This window comes from Lipophrys pholis (genome assembly GCF_963383615.2).
Source record: "Lipophrys pholis genome assembly, chromosome: 9".
NCBI lineage: Eukaryota > Metazoa > Chordata > Actinopteri > Blenniiformes > Blenniidae > Lipophrys > Lipophrys pholis.
Window position 1 is genome coordinate 31,318,745 of NC_137639.1, and position 22,106 is coordinate 31,340,850.

Genomic DNA, 22,106 nt, shown 5'->3' on the forward strand with positions numbered 1-22,106 from the left:
AACTAATTGTAACGTTGCACAAGCTCCAGACGACTGAGCAGTGAGTCAAGAAGAAATCTCAAAAACAAACGTTTCACTGACTGTTTCACCGGCTGTTTCACCGGCACTGAGCCGTGAAAAGTTTGACTCGACGTGTCGACCGACCTCGTTTTTCACGACGCACTAGTGACCCGTCTTCACTTAAAATATTGTCATGGAAACGGGGGCCTTGCATGAACTGCCGACACGACGCCTCCGTTTCCATGACAACGAAAAGGAATGCAACCGCAAAATGTTCCTCACTTCTGGGGAATCTACCCCCCCCCCCCCCCCCAAGAGGCTACGGAGTGCTGTTACTGCCCCCGCCGTGGTGAATAGTTCCTCTGCTCATGCACGAGTACCAAACATGGCGGCCGCCAGATTCATCGCTAATAGCATCCAGTTGGTCATCTCTCCATACGAATGTCGGGTCTTACAAAAACGAGCAACAGCGCCACCTCGTGGCCCGACACACTCACTATGGTGTTGTCAGTGTTGTGGTGTAAACATCACTGCGTCAGGAAACACAAACGTCCAGAGTCCGTATGAAAAGCAGCGGTTTAGTTTATTGCTCACACTCAGTCAAACACAACACACTTATAAAAGTGACACGATTCGTAAATCAAAATATAAAACCTGCGCTGCAGCTGAGAACTCGAACAGAACCGACCAGATGTTTGAAGAACTGGTTTCTTTCCGATGTCCGGGACGTTTATGGAATCAAAGCGAACATTTTAGTGAGATCCTGCTTTTCCAGCATCGGACTTGAATCAGCTGGAAACCAGACACGGATTCCGGGCCGGGTTCTTCTCCTCTGGCGGCTTCCCGCCAGGCTTCACAGCCACCAGCACCAAGTTCCTCGGGGAGAGGTTTGGGTCGAAGAGCGGAACCAGCCGACTGTGGACGCCTGCAGGGAGAGGAAGCGTCAGCTGAAGGTCCGTTCTGGACCGTCTGCTCCGGAGTGGGACTCACCGCTCTCCTGCAGGTAGATCATCCGGTCCAGCAGGACCAGAGACTCCACCACGGGGGCCAGCAGCAGGTTCAGACTGAAGTACACCACCACCCGGCCCTGCTGCTCCAACATGGCCGCCACGCGCTGCGGGTCCAGGGGCAGGTCCGGAGGCAGGCCCACCCGAACAAGGCCCAGACGGGCGTATCTGCGGCGGCCATGACAGTTTAGTAAAGACGAGTCCAAAGCAGTTAGATCAAGCTGAATGTAATCAGAGTACAATGTGGTGAACTCACTCTGTAAACGCTAATAAATGTGCTTTCTTGATGGTCTGGATCCCGGCCCGGCGCAGGTCCGGCCTGGCGTCCCTGATGAAGGCCTCCAGCGCGGCCCGGTAGCAGTGCGTCCTCAGCAGGCCGCTGCCCTCCCGCAGCCGTCGCACGTAGTCCTCCACGGCGTGACACGCCCCCTCCCGGGCCTTGTAGGACAGCCGGTGTCCCGGCAGCGACCCCACCAGGCGGCTCATCGGGTAGCCGAACCGCGGGGGGGCGGAGTCGTGCGCCGGCGGGGCGGGCGGGTCCACCAGGCCCGGGGGGGCCGGGTTCTCTCTGGTGGAGATCTTCATGTAGCAGCACGCCACGGAGGTGATGCCGCGGACGTGAGGGCAGTGGACAAAGTGACGGAGGAGGGTGGAGCTCAGGTCACCGCAGGCGTGCAGCCCCGTCAGGATGAAGCCCGGCTGGAGGTTCTCCTCCTGCAGGCGGAGCGACGGACCAGGCGACGCCTCTGCAGACTCATGTGTGTTTGAATCCCGCGAGTCGGCGTGGGATCCATCGGACGGCGGCGTGCGGACCACACGGGGGCGCTCTTCCTGCTCGGAGCCACGCAGTCTCTTCTTACTGGGCCCACACGGAGTCGACAGACTCTCACAGTCTGCGGATCGCAGCTGCTTGATGAAGGCCTCCCATGATGCTTTGGGGTTAACCCAACCGTTGACATGGCGTGGCGAGGACTGAGGCAGCGGCAGAGGACACGAGCTGGTCTGGAACAACAAGCAGAAACATTCATCTGCAAGTCATCAAGGATTCAAATCTGGGGGCCCTGGGGGGAGCCCTGGGGGACACCGGGGGAGACGGGGGATTGGTTGGGGGATCTGAAAGCTTTTAATTGAACCAAGTCGAGGAGTTATGACTTCGATCTTTCAGGGATTCTGATGATATTCTCTGACAACGAGACTTTCAGGGTGATAAAAACAGAAACTGTCCGACCTTCTTCTGGTTGTCTTTCTCCAGCGCCCACAGCAACTGTCTGTCGAACCTGGTCGCCGTGGCAACGAGATCCCGGTCGGCCTCGACGGCGGTCACGGACAGGCCGAGTCCGAACGACATGAAGCGAGTCAGGTGACCCTGCGGAGGGCAGAGTCACATCAGTGTGGAACGAAGTCACAGCTTCAGTGGGAAAAAAAACCTACAAACTGGATATTTGAGTCGGTGAATGTTCTTCCACGATGCTTCAGTACCTGACCCGACCCGACGTCCACCACTCCGCTGCAGTCGGTCCGCTCACAGAGCTGCTTCACCACCTGCAGGTGGGAAGAGAGGAGAAACGACAGCCTTGAGTGAGCAGCATCATAAAGAGAACGTACGTTTTAGTGAGAGATGTGAGGAGTCCGGACCATCCCGAGCCGGCGGATCTCGTGCTGCTTCTTCGGCTTCACGTGTTTCCTGAATATATGTCCCAGCAGCGAACTCTGACTCTCGTTTTCCAGAAACTCCTCCGGCTTCACCGAGCCGGACAATCTCCCCCCGTCGTGTCTGCACTCCCTGGGGAACGCCAGCGCATGAGCCGTGGCACGGAACGCCAGCAGAGACAGAGGCCACACCGAGGGGTATCTGCAAAGACCACGACCCAGACTGAGCTCAGTGCTTTAACACAATTATACAAAATACAAAGGAGGTTATATAAACTATTCATGAGCACTTTACAACTGAAAGTGCCTCAAAACGACTGTTGTATTTAGAGCAATAGAAATAAAATAGAATTGAATAAGTAACCAAGTCTTGTGCCTGTTGGTGCGTGTCAGTGTGACCCCACACCTCCCGTCCACGACTCATTCTTTCAGCTTTATTGATTTGAAGGATTTCAAAGTATATTTGACACATTTGGAAGGATTATTAAGAATAGTTGACGCTAAAAAAGTGACCAAGCGATATTGACTCTCTGTTTAAATAACTTCTGGATACGAGGTGGGAGATTCTAATCATGAGCTTTATATATTACAGAATTTCAAGGTCGACAATACTGTGTAATTTTAGCGTCTTAGATTTGGCGAACAGAGGATTTGTTGAAGTAAAACAAGCAGCGTGTTTTATGAGTCTAATAGTCTGAAGTTAAAAAAAAAAAAAGGATCAAGGTTTGTTTTATAATTATTTCCACACCATAACTGAGATATGGAAGAAGGAGGGAGTTATTTAATAAGTTGAGTGAATTTTGATCTAATACTGGTTTGATTTTACACATTATGCCAATAGTTCTTTTGCTAATTTTGACTTTCGGAGATTTATATGTGGATTCCAACTGAGATTTTCATCAAAAGTGATTCCTAGAATGTATTTACATGCACTTGTTCAAGTTGTTTCCCATTAAGAGAATGATGAACGCAGAGAAACAAAGCCACACTAAATATATATGTACATATACTAGATGTATGAAAAATATATATAATATCTATTTGAAATAACAACATGTAAAAGTACATTGGACAGGATTTATTCTTTGAAAATAAATTCTGAAATCTCATCCGTGGACGAGTCGTCCTACTATACGGAGGAGTATCAGGGCCACTGAAGAAAACACAATAAATTCGGAGGTTAAAAAACAAACAAACCTTCATGTCACTTCAGCAAAAGTCCAAAATCAAAGTGGACATTAAGTGGAAAATAAGTTTTTTTTTTTACAAAGTCGGTCCGTCCACCCGCCAGAGGTGAGACTGTTTCCTCCTGATGCATCAGGAGGTTTAATGAAGTGATGAAAAGAAGCTTCAGGACAGAATGGAGCTCATAAACAACCAGTTATCATCAGAACCAGAACCAGGACCAGAAGAGACGGAGCAGCCTGCAGCCGCGTTCCGTCGCGGAGGTTCGTCCAATACGAAGGACAAAGACACGGATCCCGGGCTGCTGATTTAAATGTTCTTATTGATCAAGGAAATCCTGTGATCAACCTCACGTCCATCAGCAGGAAGCAGCCCGACAGTCACGATTACCTGATTTTACATCTAAAAGCAAACGGTGAGGGATGGAGAGAACAAATTATCTCCACTTTGAGTTTCGACTTTTTCCGAAATGGATGAAGTTTTTTGTTTTTTTAACCTCCGAATTCTTTGGTTTTCTTCAGTGGCCTTGATTATTATTAGTTTATTTAAGAGGGACTATTCCAGATACTCTTCCGTAACCCTGCCTGTTGACATGTTTCACTTTATTTCTTCTCTGTTAATGCTCATGTCTTCCATTAATGCTTCTGACGTTTGCAGCCTTTTTTTTTAATATGTGGTAAATGTCTAGTTTGTGTATAACATAGCAACCTACTAGTACCTCCTGTTTTCTTGCGCCACATCCAGTAACAGGTCTGCGATCTGTGGGTATGTGAGGTCCTGCAGCACAGGCTGCCAGCTGGGGGGTAAAGTGTGCCAGAGGTCTTCAGTGAAGAACTCCTGCACACGGAACAATATGAGCAAAATGGTTTATTTAATCCGAATTCAACTAGATAACAACCTAATAACAGTTACAGGTGACTTTAACGTTGTGACTGTGCTCCAGCGACAGATACAGATGTGATTTTATGTTTACGTACAATGATGTAGGAGTCGGAGAGGTGTGTGTAATGGGAGAGAAAGGAGACGAGTCTCCTGGCCAGATGTTTCTGTTCCTCTGCAGAGAAACTCTGTGTGAACACCTCCACATCTCCAGCCGGCATGCTAAAGCTAATGCTAACTACCGGTGTTTTCTCAACGCTTTCTTTCTAGTTGACGCGAACCGTGTCTGAAACACGGATAACCTCACGAATCTGCTCCAAACAACAGCATTTACACTATAAACCTAGTTTATTCCTAAAAAAAAAAAACGTTTTGTTTGAAGCAATAGTTTCCTTCTGGAGCTCACGTTGACATGAACAGCCTTGGTGCGTTCACAGCCCACCGTAATATTTCGCCCAAATTAAAAAAGTTACTTGCATCGCATATCACAATGTCAAGATCGTTCATATTAGATCACCAATGGTTCGTGTTTTTACTCCTATAATATCTGCATGTCGGGAATAAATCTAGTCCAGTTGGAAAAGTACTTTTCATATACCTGGTAAGACTAGAGAGAACATGTCGGATTGTTCACACTGTACCTGAATGCAGCACGACCCGGATGTATACTTGTGTGAGCGCGCTGCCCGGTGTTTCGGATTACATGGTTTCCCTGTTAACTGGTAACCGTCTTCGTTTACCCTTGTTACTGCTCGCAACAGCAAATGTTTTAAACCCGTAAGAAACCAGTGATCGCCGTAGAATCGCATTCAAAATAAATGTTTAAAGTGTTGATCTTTTATGACTCTTCTTTTAACGTCTGCTGTTACGAACAGCAACGACTGACGCCACAGGAAGTTGGTCATCAGTCAACACGGAAACTAGTCATTCCGAAACACTGAGGTACCGTACAGTGCATGCAGCAGGTCTGTGGATTTTCGCTCATAAAGTTCCCCTAACAACTCCAAACAGATGTAATTTATGGATATAACTTCCACATATGTGTATAATCATTTTCAGTTGCGTTTCATGTCTATAAACTGAACTATCAGTGTAAAACACTCAGTTAGCATTAGCGAGCTAACGTTAGCTGAGCTGACTGATCTTCACCAGAATCGAAAGTTACGATGTAAAATAGTTTTTATTGTCACGGTTTTTTACAGCCTATTTACTACGTTAAAATGGCCTTCTCTAGAAAAGCTATAATTTTTTAGGGGGACTCTTCTCATTATTAATGGTCTGAATTTATTTGTTTATAAATGTGATTTGTGATATTATTTTAAAGAGGCAATGTGTGTTTTAATGTTTTAAGAGTCTCTCTACTTTAGATCAGAGGTGTCAAACATAAGGCCCGTGAACCAAAACTAACCTGCAAGAGGCTGCAATCCGGTCCAGAAAAACACCAAGTAAATTGCAAAAATTTCAAGAAAAACGTTGATTTGAAAAAACAAAACTAACTTCTTAAGAGTAATGAACTCAACACTCAGACCCACTAGTGTTGTGGGGGTCCGATTACCTGACAGCGATGGTCAGAGTCATCGAAAGCACACTGCTTCTGGTCCTGGTCAGCACTTTGGTAGTAATGAGTTCTTCTGCACATGCTCAGTAGAGCCCATCAGAACAACGTTTCCTCCATGGTGTTGTGATTCCCAGTCCATATTCTCCTGGGATTTGGTACTTTTATTTTGACAGTCACTGTAATAACAATCCAACATGGTAACTACATAATTTTCAGAGTTTCTGCCTTTGCTGGAAACAGTCATCCATTGTTTTCAAAATGTTGTTTGCGTAAACACAAAACATTTCTGAAATTAAAACGATGCACTGAAACGTCTTGGGTCGGAGAGCCGAGCTGCGATATCAGTGACGCTGTGATGAAAGCTAGCTACCTCGCTGCGGGAATTCAAACTACCCTGAGCCTCAAAACCATGCTTTCAGGGTGAGTTAGTAAAAACACCTGTAATTCAGCCGTTATAGAAGTTTATCTGCGACGTTTCGCTGCGTTTTGCAGCAGAAAATTTCATTAAAATTGACTTCATGTTGAGATTGTTGTCATTTTCAGTCGTAATCATTTGAAAAATATCGACGTTTTCATCACGTATACTCTGCGCTACAACTGAAAAAAAACTTGTGTGAATTCAAAGGTTATCGTGGCGGAACTTTACCGGCCCAGTCCTGAACTGAAACGAGTTTGGCACCCTGGTTTAGAGAAACTCTGGTTTAGTTTGAGTTTTGGATTGAGCTGGTTTATGTCTGGTTTATGGTTGTTGATGTTAATAGAGTTAATATTTGTTTGGCTATCTGTCTATCTGTCTATCTATCTGTCTGTCTATCTATCCATCTATCAGGTTTTAAAGATGTGAGCAGGTCGTCCCGGTGGTGGATTGAGGCCGAGCCGCCGGGTTGGTTCTGTCTGGGTTCAGGAAACGTCTTCATCCGACCATGTCGGACATTCAGATCAACGCATTCAGCCCCGAGGGAACCTCGCCGAGCGGTAAGAAGAGGAAGAGGAAAGACAAGTGGTTTCGCAGGAAGATGCAGGCGCTGGAGAAAAGAGAGAAGCTCCAGCAGCCGATCCTTCAGAACGGAGCGAGCCGCCCGCCGCCTCCCGCCACCGCCGCCGCCGCCGCCACTCAGGACCAGAGTTCGCCTCGGCTCTCCGCCGCGCCGCATTTGACTTTCACCGTGAGCAACATTGTCGGCGACGACAAACCCAACGCGAAGACCGGTGCCGGGCCCTCGGCGTCGAGTGGCCGCTGTAAGTCCTCGCCGTCGGGGAACCCGGCCAAGTACGTGGCCATCGACTGCGAGATGGTGGGCACGGGGCCGAAGGGCAGCATCAGCCAGCTGGCTCGCTGCAGCGTCGTGTCCTATGACGGAGACGTGGTCTACGACAAGTTCATCAAGCCCTGCGCGCCCGTCACCGACTACCGCACGCGATGGAGCGGCATCCGCCACCGGGACCTCTTCAAGGCCACGCCCTTCGCTCAGGCCCGCAAGGAGGTGAGGCCGTCACTCTGCTTCACGGGATTCTGCAGGCGGAGGTTTTGCTGAAACTGGAGTCGTTTTATGTAGTAACTGTTTGGTTTGGTGAAAAATATCAACATTTTATTTACGCTTGCTCACAACAGAGAAAACGTTAAAGTTAAAATTCAGGCCACGCCCACACGAGCCAAAACAAGAGGTTCTTGGGGGGGTTCTCAAAAAAAGTTCTGTCCACACGTCACTATGAACACGGCTCAACACGAGGCTTCAGGGCCTGTAGTACATATGCCAGGCCTTTAGGGGCGCTGTGACTCACCAAATACACCAAAAATGCAGAAGAAGACACAGAGCACATAGAAATGTAGAAGTAGACCAGCTCATAGACTTATATATAACTGAGTTGTGTAGCTCTATGCTCCGCCTCCTGCTGCCGTGGGGGGTGATGACATCGTGTTTCCACAGATGATGGTCTTTGACGTCCACACCTCACAGCCGAGCCGGGGTTTTACAATTTACCCACTTTGGGTCCCGTGAAAAACCAAAAAAAAGTTTTCGGGCTCCTCGAGCTCCTTAAGCTCCGCCTCCGGTGGATGACCGGCCAGAAACGGCTTGTTTACGTGAAGCAGCGTTCAGGTGTGGACGGGCCCTCAAAGGTGATGTCACTGTTTGATGTGTGTGACTCGTCACGTTCACATGTGATGAGATCCGCTTGTAAACAAGATGAAACCCTTTCGGTTCCTGCAGATCCTGAAGCTGATCGTGGGCAAGGTGGTGATCGGCCACGCCGTTCACAACGACTTCAAGGTCCTGGGCTACTCCCACCCGGCCGCCATGACCCGCGACACGTCTCGCATGCCTCTGCTCAACCAGAAGGCCGGCTTCGGCGAGACCGAGTGCGCCTCGCTGAAGAGGCTCACCAAGGCCATTTTCAACCGAGACATTCAGGTACGACCCGTCCCGCAGAACCAGGACTCGTCTTCCTGTCACGTCCTTCTACACTCAGCAAATAAACTGAAGGAACCAGTCTGCAGTGTTTCAGTCCCTCCAGGATTTCACCGCCTTTCTTATGATCGTTTCTGACAGAGTCCCTGTTTTCTCAGGAGCTTTTCCAGAAAGATCAAAGTTTAAATGTTTTTAGATGTTTGTTGTGATGAACTTCAATTCAACGTCGTTTCTATAACGACTCGACCCAACAATTCTACATGAGCAGGCAGGGGTGAAGGGAAAGGTCTGTAATAAGAAGAACCCTGCAGAACCAGACCCAGAGGAGGAGGGACCTGCAGAACCAGACCCAGAGGAGGAGGGACCTGCAGAACCTGACCCAGAGGAGGAGGGACCTGCAGAACCAGACCCAGAGGAGGAGAACCCTGCAGAACCAGACCAAAAGGAGGAGAACCTACAGAACCAGACTCAGAGGAGTAGGGACCTGCAGAACCAGACTCAGAGGAGGATAAACCTGCAGAACCAGACCAAGATGAGGGGGGACCTGCAGAACCAGACCCAGAGGAGGAGGGACCCTGCAGAACCAAACTCAGAAGCGGAGGAACCTGCAGCACCAGACCAAGAGGAGGAGAACCTGCAGCACCAGACCAAGAGGAGGAGAACCTGCAGAACCAGACCCAGAGGAGGAGAAATTGGAGCACCAGAGGCTTTTCTGCCCCCTGCTGTGTCTTATGGAAAACATTTATAAACTTTTTCTCTCTTCAGCTTTTCTCTTAGTTGATAAACGACGTCAAAGTGGAAATAGAATTTTTATTGATTGATTGATTGATTGATTGATTGATTGATTGATTGATTGATTTTTAATTGTGAGAATCTGTTGAATTTGCGTCTGTCGTTTCGATCGCAACCTGGCGAAATCCTGGCGGGTCTGTAATATTGATCAGCTGCACTAAATGAACTCCTCTACTTTCCTCTCATGGGCTGTGTGGTTCTGTGTCACCTGGACTTGTGAGGCTCCTTCTTCAGATCTGAGCTGAAGTTTCCTCTGGTGTTTCCTCAGAGCGGGAGGAAAGGCCACTCTTCTGTGGAGGACGCCAAAGCCACGATGGAGCTGTACCGGGTGGTGGAGGAGGAGTGGGAGAGGAAGCTGGCCTCCAAGAGTTAAACCCAGAAACCACTGACATCTAAACCGGCACTGTTTCTCAGGCCAGAACCAGAACCAGAACCAGGATCAGAGACTCCGGAGGAGAAGGTTCCCCTCAGGGTTTAAACAGGCTGTCAATGGTGCTTCAGCCACAAGGGGGCAGTCACGTCCATATGACTGCACACACACACACACACACACACACACACACACACACACACACACACACACACACACACACACACACACACACACACACACACACACACACACACACACACACGTCATGTGACACGTGTAATTATTTTGACATTTTAAAGTCCAGTTATTCATCAATAATCTTCTAGTAGTCGGATTCTATCAAAGCAAAGTTTTCCAACTTTTAAGATGTTAATGCATCCAAATGCAGGCAGACTTCACACGGCCATCTGTGTTTTAGTGTGTGTGTGTGTGTGTGTGTGTGTGTGTGTGTGTGTGTGTGTGTGTGTGTGTGTGTGTGTGTGTGTGTGTGTGTGTGTGTGTGTGTGGGGGGGGGGTTGTTTTTTAAAGTTGAATGCTGCCCCTGATCCACTGGTCAGTTCGTCACATTTCCACCAGTTTCGGGAGGTGTTGAAGTCTTTGCCCAGTTTCCTGCGCAGCGTCAGACAAATTCCTCCGTCCGATTCCAGCCTGGTCTCCTCGGTTCGTCTCCTCCTGGAGTGTTTAAAGTGTCGTGATAATTCAATGCTGTGAAGATAAAGAGCCACAGAAGTTGGTTGGACAGTGACAGTTACAATAAAAGATATTGTACGGTAACAGAAGCTTCTCTTCTTAAGTTTTACCCTCATTCAGACTTTGTTTTATGAACAGGATTATTTCCCCCCCTCTTGTTTTCAGGCATGACTTCCTCAGCCTGCTGGATCTCTGTCCACCGTTAACCTCAGATACTTGTTCAATAAGACTTTTCAAAGGCAGCCGATGAAACAAATCACTGTTTTTTATTTATTAATGTCAAACAAACTGTTAAATTGACCCAAATCACAGATATTTTCCGAGTTCTGGATTTAAATTGTCTTTAAAGTTCTTGTTTCTTGGATTGGATTTCATTAGTTCTTTTTTTTTTTTGTGAGTTTTAGAGAATACATTTTAACTTTATGGCAACAAAGGCGACTCCTCCGGAGACGTCCCTCCATCACAACCCTTTACGGACGACTTGATGACATGTTGGGTTCCAGCTCAGGTTTTCCTTCATTCCCGCAGCAACAAACAGCCTGATTCCATTGGTGAAATGGAGCCATGTTAACCTTTAGGTCCCTGATTTCCCCTGAAAAGGAGCACGATCTCAACATGAAGACGATTTCAATGAAACTTTATGGTGCAAAACACCAGGAAAGTTCTAGAACCGTTGCATTCTGGGTGATTTTACCAACCTGACAGCGGCTTTGAGGCTAATGCTCGTTTCATCTTTCATGGCAGCGCCACTGAGATCTCAGTGTGTTTGGGGGTGGGGGGGGGGTGGGGGGGGGTGGGAGGGGGGGTCAGGTTGCCCCGGGTGATGGGCCGGCCCAGTCGAGGTTTTCTTTGGCCGGATCGGAGCCTCCTGCAGGTTGTTCAGACCCTGGTTATGTTTGATTGATGCATAATAAAGAGCGACCGACTGGATGGATTGGACATAACTGATATTCAGTGTTTAGTTTTACAATATGATCAGTCGTGGTTACAACCGCTGGATTAACGGGGAGTGAATAAACTGAAGACATGAAAAGAGACACAGTTTTCTTTCTTTTATTTTGAACGGTGGGAATGATATGGTAGTGATGATGATGATGGTGACGATGATTGTACTGATATGGTAGTTATTTGGCCATCACTGTGAAATGGACTAGCAGGCACCAGCAGATGGCGGTAGAGCATCTTCACAGATGCAAACTGCCGTTAAACCCAAAAGAAGGAGGGGAAACCGTCATCAGGGACACAGTGGATAAAGATAGAAGCAGAAGGTGGCGGCAATGCAACTTTCAGGATGCAAACCGCCGTTAAACCCAAAAGAAGGAGGGGAAACCGTCATCAGGGACACAGTGGATAAAGATAGAAGCAGCAGGTGGCGGCAATGCAACTTTCAGGATGCAAACCGCCGTTAAACCCAAAAGAAGGAGGGGAAACCGTCATCAGGGACACAGTGGATAAAGATAGAAGCAGCAGGTGGCGGCAATGCAACTTTCAGGATGCAAACCGCCGTTAAACCCAGAAGAAGAGGAAGAAGAGGCAAACTGAGGCAGAAACACTCAAACAAAAGACAGAAAACAGAAAAGGTGTTCTGCAAATCCAACCAAGGGGGCAGTTATTCCCGTTTCCATGGAGACGCGAGTTGGAGCATTTTCAAAAAGCTGCGTTTTCAGTGGCGCTGAGCGGCGTCGCCGTGTGAACCGGCACCCACACCGTGGTGGTGGAAACGTTGGGCTGGTGGAGGTCAACCTTCTCCTCCCGTTGCTCCACGTCTCTCCTCCGCCGGCGGTTCGTCCTCGGAGAGACGAGCCAATCAGCAGCGTCCCTGCAGGGAATTCAACGGCAGCACTTTAATGTCCCACCACAGCTGGAAGAAAGTTAAAGAGACAGACGGAGCAAATTGACTTGAAATCCCGAAGAACAAACATCTGAACAGGAACATCACAGATTATTTATCTTCTCCAGGTTTAGTTTTTAATAAACAGAGAATCAGGTTGGTTAGAATTAATCTGTATGACTTTACAAACACATGATGCTTCTTCTCTGCAGATTATTCTGGTTTTGAGTAGTTTCTAGCTTTTTGACAAAAAAAATCTTTTGTTCATCTTTTAACGTCAGGATTAGAAACTTCACCGTATTTCAGAAACAAACATTGATTTTCCTTCTCAGCTTTTTTTTAATCTGACAATAGATGTCAACTCTCATTATGGAGTCCCAGAGAGAAACACACACACACACACACACACACACACACACACACACACACACACACACACACACACACACACACACACACACACACACACACACACACACACACACACACACACACACACACACACACACACCTATTTTCCCAGAGCAACATGTGATTTAATCTGTGTTGTAGTCTGGATTATCCTCCTGATCTCATTGTAATGTGAACAGTTTGATTTTATTCCCTGGGATTAGCTTTATCAATTAAAAGCAGTTTTAATCCCAAAAGAGGCTTTAAGGCCGCGGTGACTCTAATATGTTCACTTCAGTGTTTCAGGAAAGACAAACATGTTTTCACTAAATATATTTCCACAGTCCGTCTATAAATTCTGCCTTACAATGCAAAGTGGAATCAGATTAGCGGCTCACCTGCTGCAGTAAGAATGTCCTGAGCTGGAGGAGCTGCTGCCCTCATTGGGCAATATAATATGGATTTTCTAGAGTTTATTGCCCCGGGGCAGAAAGTTAACGGGGGTCAGACTTCATATATCAGCCTCTCCTCTCACACATCATACATGATTAGTCACGGCCCGACGCCATAATTCGCTTTTTATTACCTGCCGCCGGGAATTTGTCGACTGTGCAGATTAGTGTTGGGCCTCGGATGCCCAGCGTGACCCCAGTGACCTCAGCATGACCCCAGTGACCCCAGCGTGACCCCAGGGTGACCCCAGCGTGATCCCAGTGACCCTAGCGTGAATCCAGTGACCTCAGCGTGACCCCAGTGTGACCCAAGTGTGAACTCAGCGTGACCCCAGTGACCCCAGCGTGACTCCAGAGCGACCCCAGTGTGACCCCAGAGCGACCCCAGCGTGAACCCAGTGACCCTAGCGTGAACCCAGTGACCCCAGCGTGACTCCAGAGCGACCCCAGAGCGACCCCAGCGTGAACCCAGTGACCCCAGCGACCTCAGCGTGACCCCAGGGTGACCCCAGCGTGAACCCAGTGACCCTAGCGTGAACCCAGTGACCCCAGCGTGACCCCAGCATGACTCCAGAGCGACCCCAGCGTGACCCCAGAGCGACCCCAGCGTGAACCCAGTGACCCCAGCGACCTCAGCGTGACCCCAGTGTGAACCCAGTGTGACCCCAGTGTGAACCCAGAGCGACCCCAGCGTGACCCCAGAGCGACCCCAGCGTGAACCCAGTGACCCTAGCGTGAACCCAGTGACCCCAGCGTGACCCCAGCATGACTCCAGAGCAACCCCAGCGTGACCCCAGAGCGACCCCAGCGTGAACCCAGTGACCCCAGCGACCTCAGCGTGACCCCAGCGTGACCCCAGTGACCCCAGTGTGAACCCAGTGTGACCCCAGTGTGAAACCAGTGACCCCAGCGTGACCCCAGTGTGACCCCAGCGTGACCCCAGGGTGACCCCAGGGTGAGCGTGGGGCCGCCAGCAGGAGCAGAAACACTCCACACGTTAAACTTAAAGGAGTCGTCACCTGGAAATCCCTGGTTTCCTTGTTAAAATGTGATTGTTAGTGTTGAACCTCAGGGGAAAGGCGCCGGTCCTTTCCTGTTCCTCCGGCCCAACAGTTGGTTTGTTTGGAAGAATAAAGAAGCGGAGCTCCTCCTGAATGTGGCGTTAAAATAACGCAGCGGCGGCGGCGGGAGATAAATCTCTTACCTCATCATGATCCAGTTTCACTCAATGTTAACTTCATTTAAATACAGTGTGTTTATTAACCACATTACAACATAATTGTCTTTATTTTAGAATATAAAAAATACAAGCAGATGCTTCATTAGTCCCTTTTAGAAAATGAATGTGTTTCTGGCGCCCTCTATTGGCCAGCCGCCACTTGGTAAACCGTAAAAACAAGCACTCATAGCAACTCTGAACCAGGTGGATATGTACGGAAGAGTTTTAGGCAGTTTAATGAAGTGATGAAAAGATGCTTCAGGACAGAATGGAGCTCATAAACACGGTCAGTTATCATCAGAACCAGAACCAGGACCAGAAGAGCCAGAGCAGCCTGCTGCCTGGTTCCGTCGCGGAAGTTCGTCGAGTATGAAGGACAAAGGTACGGATCCCTGGCTGCTGATTTAAAGGGGACATATCATGCTAAATCCACTTTTTTAGCCCTTTAATGCATTTTGTTGTATATTTAGAGTGTTTAGAAGTACAGAAAAGTTCAAAGTAGTCTCTTCAGGTGCTCCGTTGATATCTTTATATTCTGTTTTGGTCATATTTTGCGATCGGTTTCGATTTTTCTATTCTCTATTACGTTTTTTGAACTATTACGTCACAGTATTCTCAGCGGAACTGCCAAATTAGGACATCGACATTTCGAGCAATCCGCCATTTTTGTTTCTCGCTGCGATTTTGTAGTCCAACCGAAGTTACGAGAGGATAAGTCGAAATGTTCGGTTGTTGGATGTAGTAACCCACAAGCTTCGTTACACCGTCTCCCAGCATCAGAACCTTTTCCAAGTGCCTGGTTGAGTTTTATTTTTCACAGAAATGTACCCACATCTGTGGGTAAGGTCATTTTTGTGTGCGCGAATCACTTTAAGGACGACTGCTTCAGCAACCTCCGCCAGTATAAAGAAGGATTTGCCGAAAGACTTGCTCTGATTGAGCGGTCAGTTCCTTCTATCTATGGAGACGACGAACAGAGCACTTCGGTAAGCTGTATATAACGCTAAAAAGTGTGATGATAAGACGTCCCTGTCATTGTTTTGTTAGCATTAGCAGTTGCACCGTCTTCATATGTTAGCGCTGTGTGCTCGTTTTAGATTAGAATGTAACTTCTGTGTTAAATAGTCGTTGTAATACAGGCAGTATTGTAGTAGTGGGCATGGATGGAGAAGTTAGTGTAAATATAGTAACACACCATTGCGTTACATCCATATGAAGACGTTGTTCTGTAGGTGCATCATCGTCATTTTCATCTGGCTCCGCCGGGTCCGACTCTGGCTCCAACATGTATGGCTGGATGGACAAATCTTCCCTTGTTGACATTTTGTAAATAATGTGTGAATATAAAGTTTCTGCGCCGCTAGATAATTGTATCTGTTCTATCAAACTACAAAGATGGCCGAACAGGGTGACGTTGAACCGAGTGTCACCTCTGCAACCTGGAGAGGAGGAGGGGTATGAAGAGACCGCCCCAAAACGAGTTGCTCTCAGAAGCGCATCAGAAAAGGGGTAGAAAAGGGGCCTGTGGAGCTCTAATAATGAGGAATTCAGACCCAAGCATTGCAGTTTCGCTTTATATAGACCACAACTGTATGATTTATATGTAAAAAGGAAGGATTTAAAAGCATGATATGTCTCCTTTAAGTGATTTAATGTGAATTCACATCTACGATGATGAGGGATGGATAGCCGTCTCTCCGTGGAAAGAAATTAATCTCGACTTTGATTTTCGACTTTTTCTGAGGCCATGAAGGTTTTTTTTTTAGCCACCAAATTTCTTTTTTTTTCCTTCAGTGGCCCTAAAACTCTTCCGTAGTAATGAGGGTCCTTGTCAATGAAGATTTCTTTTTGAAAACATAGAAGGGAAATATCCATTTTTTTTAAAAACCCAGGTCCGTGTAAACCTGGCCTCCGTCCGTCCACTGGGAGCAGTTTGGGGTTCAGAGTCTTGCTCAAGCACATTTTGACCGGTGGGGGATCGAACCTGCAACCTTCCGACTGAGCCACAGGCCTGTGGCGAGTCACTTCTGGTCCACGAGCCACATGTTGGACACTCTGGTTATTTTAGCTGCATTAAGCAGAGACACTCTGTAACTGCGTCAGTTACTCTCAAGAGAGGAACGAATGGAAAGTGTCTGAAAGCACCTTTATTGGCAGGAGGAAGAGGAGGAGGAGGAGGAGGAGGAAGAGGAGAAGAGGAGAAGAAGGAGGAGTAAGAGGAAGAAGAGGAGGAGGAGGAGTATTGTTGGGGCTTTAACACTGCCCTCGTCCCACTCTCTCTCCTCCCTTCACCTCCTCTCTCTCCAGCCGGAGCTCCTCCACAGCTGACCGGGCTCTGCAGCTCCCCGAGGCCGCCTGCTCGAGCTCCTCTCCGGCTGAACGCTCACCGTCAGTCCCGCACCTGTCCGGAGGATTCTCCCTCCAGTCCTGCTGAAGATGAAGTAAGTCCTTCAGCTCGTGTTTCATTTAGAGACAAACAGGATTCAAACGACGCTGCAGCGACTTTCCTTTACGTGAATTTATTTTTTTAAATGAAAAAAAAAAAAAGTCAGGCAACGTGTGTGAGTTCGGATCCACGAGAGAAGATGCGTGACGCGCGCGTGACCCGAGAGGAAGCGTGTCTGCATGTTTCCACAGAATAAATAAAAGAATTAAAAAAGTCCTGATCCACGAATCCCCGTGCAGTTAAAGCAAAATAAAAAGTGTTTATCATTTTCCAGCAGTTAGAATAAATTAGATAATCTGTACAAATGAATGAAGTTAATTTTACACGGATTGGATTCATGTTCGCGTGAATATCATTAGTTTTTCTACACGGAGCTGCAGGAATGATGGTTTACACCAACTTTGGATCTATGTACATAAAGAACTCTATAATCGTTAACATATATTTGGTGAAACAGAAATTTTAAGCCATTAAAGTGCAAGAAAAATCAGTTTTAAACTGTAAATCCGACCGAAATCACACTTAATGTTGAATTTCTAGAAAAAAAACTGAAATGTTTTAACTTATTAGGACTTACTGAATATTTGTATTTCTTTTAATTCTTTTTAAATACTAGGTGAGTTAACTGAGAACTGCTCCTCCTTTACGATGACGACCCGGTCCCGAGCAAAACTGCTGGAAATGGACATTTTTCATATTTTAGAACCAAAAGCAGAATTTAAATTCAAAGCAAAGTGGAAAGACTCGGCTGTGTTCATGTGATTATGAGAAATAAGTCCTTATTCTCACTGTTTGGATGAATCAAAAACTCTTATTTTATTCCACAATACAGTTACTCAGTACTTGGTTTTAGACGTATTGATTGATTGATTGTTGGGAATGTGCAGACCGGAAGTTTCCAGTCATGGTTAGTGAAAGATCAACGTTTACTAAGAAAAATAGTTTTAAACTTTGGTTGAATTCATTCATTCATTCGCCTCCATGATCTCTCAGGGTTCTCCTGCTGATTCGACTATCAGAGCAGTTTACACGAACACATCTTCTGCTGTGTGTAATGTTGCATGATGAGACGTAATCTGGGATTACAGCTCTGGAGCCACACGTGGCTCTACAGTCCCTCTGCAGTGGCTGCTTGAAGCGTTCACTCATTCACGCCTGAAGAAATACACTTTTATTATTTTGAGTTTATCTGCAAACCTGAGTAACTAAAGATAATTTGTGTATCCTGATAAAAACAAACAAACAAACAACAAACACCTAAAATTCAATAAAAATGGTGAAAACTTTTTAAAAGTCAAACGGCTACAAATGATGTCAAATAACTGAAAAATTTAAAAAGTTGTAAACATGAAAGAGTCAAATTTGCGAAAGCAGCTTAAAATTCAAACGACTAAAAGAGTTAAAATGGAAAAAAAAAAAAAGCTGAAAATTGCTCAAACTGGCTAAACATTAAGATAAAATATTAAAATGGCAGAAAAAACTTTAAGAAGAAAAAAATCTGATCTGATGTGTTAAAATGACTCGATTGAATAAAATGTTCCAAAAACTTTTTTTTTTTCAAGGAATGGGAAATAAAAAGGAAATAAAACGGAAAAATCTTAGTTTTCGACCCTGATGTCACTGAAAAAGCAGGAAAAAATTGAATTTATTTCTATTTGATATACAAAAGCTGTGCACACTGTTATTACAATTCACTGGTGTGGGATTACTAATATAGAATATATGGAAAATAATGTTCTACACTACATTGTGGAGGTGGAATACAGAATCTCATATTGAACTGGGGGTTTTTTATTTTACGTCGATACCGAACAGAGAAGGAATAATCACTGGTCGACTTTTTTCAATTAAAGTGTCACAAATTATTATTATTATTATTATTATTAATATTATTACACCCAAAAGTCAATAACTTCCCAGCAGTTAGTGATAGAATGTAAGTTTTATCAGGTTGGATCACCTGAAGAATAAAACTGCATCTGTACTTATTTAAGAGCTGAAACACAGGAATGTTTTCAGTTTTCTTGTTTAAGGACAAAACTCTATTATCAGACTTTTAATGTAACTTCCTGACCAAATCAAACCATAAAAAATGTGTTAGATAAACGTCAAATTGAAGTATTTTTATCCTAATATCTGTTATATTTATATTTAGTGACGGGCTGCTCCTCCAGTCTTCATCGTGTCTCTGTAAGGAACGTCTGCAGGAGTTAATGTGCTTCTGACTGGGAGGAGGTGATGGAGGAGGGGATGGAGGAGGGGATAGAGGAGGGGATAGAGGAGGGGATGGACGAAGTGATGGAGGAGGGGATGGAGGAGGGGATGGAGGGGGGGATGAGGAGGTGATGGATGGGGGATGGAGGAGGTGATGGACGAAGTGATGGAGGAGGTGATGGACGAAGTGATGGAGGGGGGGATGCAGGAGGTGATGGACGAAGTGATGGAGGAGGGGATGGAGGGGGGGATGCAGGAGGTGATGGAGGAGGTGATGAGGAGGTGATGGAGGGGGGATGGAGGAGGTGATGGACGAAGTGATGGAGGAGGTGATGGACGAAGTGATGGAGGAGGGGATGGAGGGGGGGATGCAGGAGGTGATGGAGGAGGTGATGAGGAGGTGATGGAGGGGGGGATGGAGGAGGTGATGGACGAAGTGATGGAGGAGGTGATGGACGAAGTGATGGAGGAGGGGATGGAGGGGGGGATGCAGGAGGTGATGGACGAAGTGATGGAGGAGGTGATGGAGGGGGGGATGCAGGAGGTGATGGACGAAGTGATGGAGGAGGGGATGGAGGGGGGGATGCAGGAGGTGATGGACGAAGTGATGGAGGAGGGGATGGAGGGGGGGATGGAGGAGGGGATGGAGGAAGTGATAGAGGAGGGGATGGAGGGAGGGAGGGATGGAGGAGGTGATGGACGAAGTGATGGAGGAGGAGATGGAGGGGGGATGGAGGAGGTGATGGAGGAGGTGATGGAGGAGGGGATGGAGGGGAGGATGGAGGAGGTGATGGACGAAGTGATGGAGGAGGGGGATGGAGGGGGGATGGAGGAGGGGATGGAGGAAGTGATAGAGGAGGGGATGGAGGAGAGGATGGAGGAGGAGATGGAGGAAGTTATAGTGGAGGGGATGAAGGAGAGGATGGAGGAGGAGATGGAGGAGAGGATGGAGGAGGAGATGGAGGAGCGGATGGAGGAGAGGATGGAGGAGGAGATGGAGGAGAGGATGGAGGAGGAGATGGAGGAGCGGATGGAGAAAGTTATAGAGGAGGGGATGAAGGAGAGGATGGAGGAGGAGATGGAGGAGGAGATGGAGGGGGGATGGAGGAGGGGATGGAGGAAGTTATAGAGGAGGGGATGAAGGAGGAGATGGAGGAGGAGATGGAGGAGGGGATGGAGGAGAGGATGGAGGAGGAGATGGAGGAGGAGATGCAGGTTACTGGTTTTTCTTTTCGTTCCTGTAACTCGTCTGGAAACATTCAAACTGTGTAACAGGAGCTTTATCTGCTTTTTTGTTTCTGTCGCTCTGTCTGGGAGACGTAAGCCCTTAAAACCGCCGTTAATCAGCTTGTAACTCACACACACACACACACACACACACACACACACACACACACACACACACACACACACACACACACACACACACCTAAACTGGAGTGAACAGCCAATCATTTTGCCTCAAAGTTTTTTGCAAGTCGGCATTTAGCAGCTCATGAGACTCGGCTGCTGCTGGACGTTTCCAGCCTCTTTCATCCTTTCTATCCCCCCGGCTGCTACATCACCCCCCCACCCTCACACCCCCACCCCCACCCGGCTGCTCCTTGCTTCCTGTCAGATTGTGTCCGTTGGGGTGGGGGGGGTTGGAGGGGGGGGTCAGGTTGCCCCGGGTGATGGGCCGGCCCAGTCATTCGAGGTGGTGCGATGTGGGACCGGCCGAGGATCTTCCAGGGGGGGGGGGGGTGGATGTGAGGTGGGTGGGTGGGGGGGTGTTCAGCAAGTTGTTTTACACCCTTTCTCACATCTGAATGATGGGGGGGGGGGGGGGGGGGGGGGGGGGGGGGGGTTCTGTGTCACCGAGTTCCTTCACATTCACTGCATCTGTGTTTCGGTTTTATTCCACCAATCGAACCTATAAAGGTGAGAGAGGTCAGAGGTCAGAGGTCAGAGAGGAAATCATCCTGACGACTGGAGCAGCTGTGGGAGGAGCTTCAAATCAGGAGGCATGAAGAGAAACGCCTCCCAGGAAATATCAAGTTCCTTCACTGACTCTAGTTTCCTCTCAGGATCTGAGAACATCCATCCATCCATCCATCCATCCATCCATCCATCCATCCATCCATCCATCCATCCATCCATCCATCCATCCATCCATCCATCCATCCATCCATCCATCCATCCATCCATCCATCCATCCATCCAGATAAAGGGAAATCTTCTTGGACAGATGTGATCATCTATCAATACTGAACCCTAAAACATTCTCTCCTCCCCTCCCAGTTTCATACAAAACTTTAACAAACGTCGTCTCTTAATCCTCCAGTCAGGATTTGAGCAGAGGATCAGTCGTCACTGGAGGAGCACCCCCCCCCCCCCCCCCCCCCCCCCCCCCACTCGGGGGGCTTTGTTGTTGTGTCACATGACAGATTTGGTGCTTGAAAGGTCTGAAAAAGATGTTTTATTAAAAATTAGCCAGACGGCTAATTTCAGGATTAAAATTCACGCTCAACTTGACGGCGACTAAAATCCTGAATGAAACATGTAAACATGTAAAATGTAAATCTGGAGTGTAGTGAGGAGTGTAGTGGGGAGTGTAATGAGGAGTGTAATGAGGAGTGTAGTGAGGAGTGTAATGAGGAGTGTCGTGAGGTAGGAGGAGTGTAATGAGGAGTGAATGAGGAGTGTAGTGAGGAGTGTAATGAGGAGTGTCGTGAGGAGTGTAGTGAGGAGTGTAATGAGGAGTGTAGTGAGGAGTGTAGTGAGGAGTGTAATGAGGAGTGTAATGAGGAGTGTCGTGAGGAGTGTATGAGGAGTGTAATGAGGAGTGTAATGAGGAGTGTAGTGAGGAGTGTATGAGGAGTGTAGTGAGGAGTGTAATGAGGAGTGTCGTGAGGAGTGTAGTGAGGAGTGTAGATGAGGAGTGTAGTGAGGAGTGTAATGAGGAGTGTCGTGAGGAGTGTAGTGAGGAGTGTAATGAGGAGTGTAATGAGGAGTGTAATGAGGAGTGAGGCG

General features: G+C 47.4%; 3 protein-coding genes across 5 annotated transcripts in view; 2 read left to right on the plus strand and 1 right to left on the minus strand.

Moving 5' to 3' along the window:
• Positions 1 to 559: 559 nt before the first annotated feature.
• mettl25b (methyltransferase like 25B) lies at positions 560 to 5,610 on the minus strand. 2 transcript variants are annotated; one of them, XM_080470659.1, is made up of 8 exons: positions 5,363 to 5,610; positions 4,561 to 4,679; positions 2,643 to 2,859; positions 2,487 to 2,549; positions 2,236 to 2,373; positions 1,264 to 2,009; positions 991 to 1,175; positions 560 to 925 (listed from the first exon to the last, which is right to left on the minus strand). In XM_080470659.1, the coding sequence occupies exons 1-8, from the start codon at positions 5,528 to 5,530 to the stop codon at positions 789 to 791; spliced, it is 1,773 nt and encodes a 590-aa protein (XP_080326785.1). In that variant the 5' UTR covers positions 5,531 to 5,610; the 3' UTR covers positions 560 to 788. The 2 variants fall into 2 exon arrangements, with proteins under 2 accessions (XP_080326785.1, XP_080326786.1); XM_080470660.1 differs by lacking the exon at positions 5,363 to 5,610 and adding an exon at positions 4,820 to 5,360.
• On the plus strand, positions 4,137 to 9,987 carry isg20l2 (interferon stimulated exonuclease gene 20-like 2). Of its 2 annotated transcripts, none has more exons than XM_080470662.1 (4): positions 4,137 to 4,257; positions 7,109 to 7,763; positions 8,490 to 8,690; positions 9,748 to 9,987. In XM_080470662.1, exons 2-4 carry the CDS (start codon positions 7,203 to 7,205, stop codon positions 9,850 to 9,852), a joined length of 867 nt encoding a protein of 288 aa, XP_080326788.1. In that variant the 5' UTR covers positions 4,137 to 4,257; positions 7,109 to 7,202; the 3' UTR covers positions 9,853 to 9,987. The 2 variants fall into 2 exon arrangements, with proteins under 2 accessions (XP_080326788.1, XP_080326787.1); XM_080470661.1 differs by lacking the exon at positions 4,137 to 4,257 and adding an exon at positions 5,657 to 5,686.
• Positions 9,988 to 19,557: 9,570 nt separating this feature from the next.
• bcan (brevican) overlaps positions 19,558 to 22,106 on the plus strand; it is a gene marked incomplete at both ends in the record, with an annotated part of 31,379 nt that continues 28,830 nt past the window's right edge. The window contains one exon of the mRNA XM_080471328.1: positions 19,558 to 19,698. Within this exon, the coding sequence (XP_080327454.1) occupies positions 19,558 to 19,698 (141 nt within the window). The remainder of the gene's footprint in view (positions 19,699 to 22,106) is intronic.

What these genes read in the sequence shown, in the direction of transcription:
- mettl25b (XM_080470659.1), bottom strand. Translation starts at nt 5,530, where the DNA reads ATGCGATTCTACGGCGATCACTGGTTTCTTACGGGTTTAAAACATTTG. An exon ending in GTGGCGCAAGAAAACAGGAG is followed by an intron (nt 2,860 to 4,560) that starts GTACTAGTAGGT and finishes TGGTCTTTGCAG; the next exon opens with ATACCCCTCGGTGTGGCCTC. An exon ending in TGGACGTCGGGTCGGGTCAG is followed by an intron (nt 2,374 to 2,486) that starts GTACTGAAGCAT and finishes TGCCCTCCGCAG; the next exon opens with GGTCACCTGACTCGCTTCAT.
- isg20l2 (XM_080470662.1), top strand. Translation starts at nt 7,203, where the DNA reads ATGTCGGACATTCAGATCAACGCATTCAGCCCCGAGGGAACCTCGCCG. An exon ending in TCGCTCAGGCCCGCAAGGAG is followed by an intron (nt 7,764 to 8,489) that starts GTGAGGCCGTCA and finishes CGGTTCCTGCAG; the next exon opens with ATCCTGAAGCTGATCGTGGG. An exon ending in TTTTCAACCGAGACATTCAG is followed by an intron (nt 8,691 to 9,747) that starts GTACGACCCGTC and finishes GTGTTTCCTCAG; the next exon opens with AGCGGGAGGAAAGGCCACTC.